Below are 6,240 nucleotides of genomic sequence, written 5' to 3' on the forward strand. Positions count from 1 at the left end.
AGAGACAGACAGTAACAGAGATAGGCAGTAACATCAGAGACAGACAGTAACAGAGACAGACAGTAACATCAGAGACAGGCAGTAACATCAGAGACAGGCAGTAACAGTAGAGACAGACAGTAGAGACAGACAGTAACAGTAGAGACAGACAGTAACAGAGACAGGCAGTAACATCAGAGACAGGCAGTAACAGAGACAGGCAGTATCATCAGAGACAGACAGTAGAGACAGACAGTAACAGTAGAGACAGACAGTAACAGTAGAGACAGACAGTAACAGTAGAGACAGACAGTAACAGAGACAGACAGTAACAGAGACAGGCAGTAACATCAGAGACAGACAGTAACAGAGACAGGCAGTAACATCAGAGACAGGCAGTAACATCAGAGACAGACAGTAACAGAGACAGGCAGTAACATCAGAGACAGGCAGTAACATCAGAGACAGGCAGTAACAGTAGAGACAGACAGTAGAGACAGACAGTAACATCAGAGACAGACAGTAGAGACAGGCAGTAACAGAGACAGGCAGTAGAGACAGACAGTAGAGACAGACAGTAACAGTAGAGACAGACAGTAACAGTAGAGACAGACAGTAGAGACAGGCAGTAACAGAGACAGACAGTAGAGACAGACAGTAACAGTAGAGACAGACCGTATCTCTTCAGATCTCAGTGTGGTTACCAGTTCTCATCAGAAAGCGGAGGAGCCCACGGTGTCTCTGCTGGTCTCTAACCAGACTTCGTGTCCTGTACTGGTTTGTAGTCTCTGAGGATGTCGGAGGAGCCCACGGTGTCTCTGGTTGATGTTCTGGAGGAAGATGAAGAGTTGGAGGAAGAAGCTTCAGCCGTGTTGGCAGGAAGTGACTCTGACCACTGCTCCTATCCTCAGGTTAGTACTTTTGTACTTTTACACTTAACGGTTCTCCAGATCCACGACCCACCTGGGTTTCATTAACTCTCCCAAGAGTCACAGTCGTCCAACTTCAGATCAGGACCGGACCAAAAACGTCAGGTGACACAATAAATCGGGTGCACCGCATCCAGCCTCAGCTGGCTTCACGTAAACACTGTTTCCCATGTAGAGTTCGCTTGGGCCCCTCGCCCAGGGCCGATAACTGCGGCCCAGGTGGACTACCGGCGGCCCAGGGCCCCAGGACGTAACAATGTCAGTGCAAGATAATTTGAGTCATGGCATTAAATAAAATCATGTAACATCATCAGGTAGGCGACAGGAAACAGGGACGCAGCCAAATGAAAAACTTTCCTCAACACCCAACAAGTACATTCACATTAATTTCCATTTATTTCGCCTTTTTTTTTTTTACCGCTGCATAAATGAAACCATCAGAATGAGCTGTTTCCTCAGTGTTTCTATGGTGGGGGGTCCGGGGCCCGAGAGGGTCCGGTAAAGTACATGAGTCCATTTCCTTTTAATGGACACAAGTAATATGTTTTATACTTTCTGTGAATATAATCCAGTTATCTTATTTCCATCCTGTACAGACGCCTTCTTTTGAAAACCGGACTTTGTCACAGGTGTTTCCTCCTCGCGCTAAATCCATCCAGTCCGACCCGGTTTGATAAATAATATTGTAACATGAAGACTTCACAGCCTCTCTTCATACTAAAGAGACAGACTGACAGGATAAAGTCTCTAACCTGCCTGTCAGCTCGCGCTGGGCCGCTTCACTTACCGTAAAGGCTGGAATATGTGTGCACTCCAAATGTAGGCGCGGCTAGCTTAATCTCCTTCTCACAGACGAGAGACAGAAACACTCAAAGCAGTTCTTTTCAGCCACAGATGGAGCGGATGTGCTGGAGACAGTTCAGCAGAACAGCGTCTGCAAACGGCTCGGACTCTTTAAAATGCTTCCACACTGCCAACATGTTAAAACGTAGCTGTTCCTTAAAATGTATTCGGACTTTTGACGTATTAGGCTGAACACCGAAAGTGCTTTTTTTGCTATTTTTGTCCGATTAATCTCGGTGGCCGAACGTTCAGTGCATCCAACAGTAAGCGCTCAAACGCGCAGTCCAACCACCAATGAACGAGTCCTTATCTCAGTTCAAATCTCCACAAGAGTCAAAAACCTCCTTTTCTGGATCCTAGCAAGCAAACGGAAGAACCACCCGGGCTGTCAGGACGGACTGGGCCTCTTCTGTGTGAAACGCCGTCACACGAACTCCCTGAGCTGACTGCTGGCTGTCGACGATCACCGCAATACGCTAACCGTACTACCTGTGTCTTTCTGTGGTGCATTTGTCTGTCCGCCAAAGTGGCGGATGGCCTGACGATTTCACCCGCGACCGCAAAGGCTTGACCCGAATTTGGCGGGTGCAAGTTAGATTTACATTCAGTCCTTTAGCGGACGCTTTTATCCAAAGCGACCTACAGCTTCTGTAAATGTCCGAGGTCGCACCCCTCTGCAGCAGCGACGGGTTAAGGTTAAGGCACGTGTCTCATCCACTGCGCCACCATGCAGAGCATTTTCTAATTTAAGAATTTAAAAGCAACCCACAGAAATGAAACAGCTGTGTTGTCCTACTTACTAACATTTTACTTTATTATTTAATGTTAAAATTTTCTCTTACTTACCAACTCTCCCACCTTCCACAGTTTCTGTAACCACTTTAGTTAGCTGGGTTTAATTTATTCAAGCGAGATACATTTAGTTTATCAAACAATCAGAAGTAGATAAAGTAACTTTACCGTCCGTGTTACTGCAGTGACGTGTGACTGCAGTAACCGGACGCTGACCAGCAGATAGCGGCAGGGTTGTTATTGGTCATGACCAGGCTCAAAGGCCGTGACAAAAAGTGGGAAAAGACACGGCGCTTCAATTAACGAGGTTCATTGTAACATAAGATAACACTTAAATTATGGGATGGGTTAGTCGGCAAGATGTCTGTGAAGGTTCTCAGTCATCCAGGTCAGAGTTATCCAACGAAGGTTGAGGTCAAGGACAAATGGACTTGGTTGAAGATAGTAGAAGTCAGCAACATCAGTAGTGTAAGTGTGGATGGGTGATTGTGGTGTGAAGCGTTGTGGTGTCCAAATAATGCCAACGTGGAACAAAACCAAAAGCACTGGCAGGGAGGATGAGAGAGAGACATGATCTTGGAGGTGGAGCTTTTATCTCCTGTGGAGCACTGGGACCAGGTGTTCCCGATCCGGGAGGGACCACTGCAATCAGCTCCTCAAACAGAAATCACCGCTGCAGTACTGACAGACATACACAGTCAAGCCACACAGGTGTGTCTCACATGTTATTACAGCGTGTGTTTCTGTGTTTCAGGGCTACGTGAAGCGGCAGGCTCTGTACGCCTGCAGCACCTGCACACCGAAGGGCGGCGAGGCAGCAGGAGTGTGCTTGGCCTGTTCATACAAATGTCACGAAGGTCACGACCTCTTCGAACTCTACACCAAGAGGTCAGCCCTCACTGTAAACATACCAATCATACAAGATGTTAATAAATGTATAAAGGCTATATTATACAGACCCTGATGGATCAATCAGCCTCTATCAACAGTCCACCAGTTTATAGAGATTATTAATAAAAGTGATCATTTGATCAGGATCTAATGATCTGATATTAAACATTTCTGTAACTCTTGTTGACAAGACTCTTGTGTTTTCTGCAGGAACTTCCGCTGTGACTGTGGAAATGGGAAGTTCACAGATCTGCAGTGTAAACTCTACCCTGTGAGTCCACCACATATTATCTGCCTGTTATCCGCCTGTTCACAGCTTGTTCACCACACGTTCACCTCTTGTTCACTGCCTGTTCACCACTTGTTCATCACATGTTCGTCATATGTTCACCACCTGTACACTGCCTGTTCACCACCTGTTGAGCACCTCTTCACCAAATGTTCACATGTTCGTCACATGTTCACCACACATTCACCACTTGTTCACCGCCTGTTCACCACACATTCACCACTTGTTCACCGCCTGTTCACCACACATTCACCTCTTGTTGACCGCCTGTCCCCCAACTTGTTAACCGCCTGTCCCCCAACTTGTTAACCGCCTGTCCCCCAACTTGTTAACCGCCTGTTCACCACTTGTTAACCGCCTGTTCACCACTTGTTCACCGCCTGTTCACCACTTGTTCACTGCCTGTTCACCGCCTGTTCACCACACATTTACCTCTTGTTGACCGCCTGTTCCCCAACTTGTTAACCGCCTGTTCCCCAACTTGTTAACCGCCTGTTCCCCAACTTGTTGACCGCCTGTTCCCCAACTTGTTGACCGCCTGTTCCCCAACTTGTTAACCGCCTGTTCCCCAACTTGTTAACCGCCTGTTCACCGCCTGTTGAGCACCTGTTAACCGCCTACTCACTGCCTGTTCACCGCTTGTTCACCACTTGTTAACCGCCTGTTCACCACACGTTCACCACATATTCGTCACATGTTCACTACCTGTACACCGCCTGTTCACCAAATGTTCACATGTTCACCATTTGTTCACATGATCGTCACATGTTCACTTGTTCACCGCCCATTCACCACACGTTCACTGCCTGTTCTCCACTCGTTCACTACATGTTCGTCACATGTTCACCACCTGTTCACCGCCCGTTCACCACACGTTCACTGCCTGTTCACCACTCGTTCACTACGTGTACGTCACATGTTCACCACCTGTTCACCGCTTGTTCAACAACTTGTTAACCGCCTACTCACTGCCTGTTCACCGCTTGTTCACCACTTGTTAACCGCCTGTTCACCACACGTTCACCACATATTCGTCACATGTTCACCACATGTTCGTCACATGTTCACTACCTGTACACCGCCTGTTCACATGTTCACCATTTGTTCACATGTTCGTCACATGTTCACCACTTGTTCACCGCCCCTTCACCACACGTTCACTGCCTGTTCACCACTCGTTCACTACATGTACGTCACATGTTCACCACCTGTACACCGCCTGTTCACCATCTGTTCACCACCTGTTGAGCACCTCTTCACCAAATGTTCACATGTTCGTCACATGTTCACCACACATTCACCACTTGTTCACCACATGTTCACCACACATTCACCTCTTGTTGACCGCCTGTCCCCCAACTTGTTAACCGCCTGTCCCCCAACTTGTTAACCGCCTGTCCCCCAACTTGTTAACCGCCTGTTCACCACTTGTTTATTTAACAAAAAACTCTGTAGCACATATTAAAGTTTTATGTGAAAGATGAAAACTAGTGCTGGGCAATGATTTTCTGCGATGAATCGCAATTATCCGCAAAATTGAATAATGAATTCTAAAGTAGTGTATTGTGCACTTTTGATTTAAATGTACTGCTATATACACAAACGTACAATAACGTGGTTTGCAAACACTTACCACTTACCAGCAGTATTCCCTTTACACAATAGCAATAAAATATTTCTTGTAAATCTCAACTTCATCATTAATGTAATCAAATCAAATATTAAACCAAAGCTGTTTGCCACTGCCAGGCCGTTACCTTTTTATCCAGAGTCCAGAGCCACGATCAGAACACCGGAACAGGCTCCTACTGAGCAACAGGTGAACAGATAGAAATCTGTCTCCAGGGAGCAGCAGAAACAGTCTGTGTTCAGCAGCAGGTGTCCCTGTTAGAGTGAGGGGAAGTGCTCGGAGCAGTTTAGAGATGCAGCCTAAATCACCATGGCAACAGACCTCGAGTAACAGCTATCCACCTTTCGTAGTACGGGTTAATCAGTAAGTTACTCCTGAAGATACCTGGATAAGCCAGGTGTACCTCGTTTTGTAGTAAAGGCCTCTGGTCCTGTAGAGTCACTGCAGGTGTTTCCGATGAGGTCATGTTCAGGCCAGGTGTCCTCGTCGTGTCATAAAGGTGTGTGTTAGATTCACGCTGTCTGTGTGTTTCAGGAGAAGGAGGAGGTCAACAGTCTGAACAAATACAGTCATAACTTCTTTGGAGTGTATTGTACTTGCAGCCGGCCTTACCCAGACCCAGACGACCAGGTGAGACACACACCTGAACCTCACCTGACCCGTGTCCACCAAGTGTGTTCTGATTCCTTTTAAACTTGATTCTTACTGTGATTGGCCGGTTTTCTGTGCAGGTGGAGGATGAGATGATTCAGTGTGTGATATGTGAGGACTGGCTGCATGGCAGGGTGAGTCCCAGAGAAGAACCTGACACAGGTGACACCGACACAGGTAGGGCCGGTCCACCTGACACAGGTAGGGCCGGTCCACCTGACACAGGTAGGGCCGGT

At 47.2% G+C, this 6,240-nt stretch overlaps 1 protein-coding gene across 1 annotated transcript in view; it reads left to right on the top strand.

Annotated features, from left to right (window-relative positions):
* The first annotated feature begins 735 nt into the window (after positions 1–735).
* Positions 736–6,240, top strand: part of ubr7 (ubiquitin protein ligase E3 component n-recognin 7) — a 10,709-nt gene continuing 5,204 nt past the window's right edge. The window contains exons 1-5 of the mRNA XM_046061212.1: positions 736–890; positions 3,298–3,431; positions 3,645–3,705; positions 5,888–5,983; positions 6,085–6,138. Of these exons, the coding sequence (XP_045917168.1) occupies positions 774–890; positions 3,298–3,431; positions 3,645–3,705; positions 5,888–5,983; positions 6,085–6,138 (462 nt within the window). The 5' untranslated portion in view covers positions 736–773. The remainder of the gene's footprint in view (positions 891–3,297; positions 3,432–3,644; positions 3,706–5,887; positions 5,984–6,084; positions 6,139–6,240) is intronic.

This window comes from Micropterus dolomieu, linkage group LG10, assembly GCF_021292245.1.
Source record: "Micropterus dolomieu isolate WLL.071019.BEF.003 ecotype Adirondacks linkage group LG10, ASM2129224v1, whole genome shotgun sequence".
NCBI lineage: Eukaryota > Metazoa > Chordata > Actinopteri > Centrarchiformes > Centrarchidae > Micropterus > Micropterus dolomieu.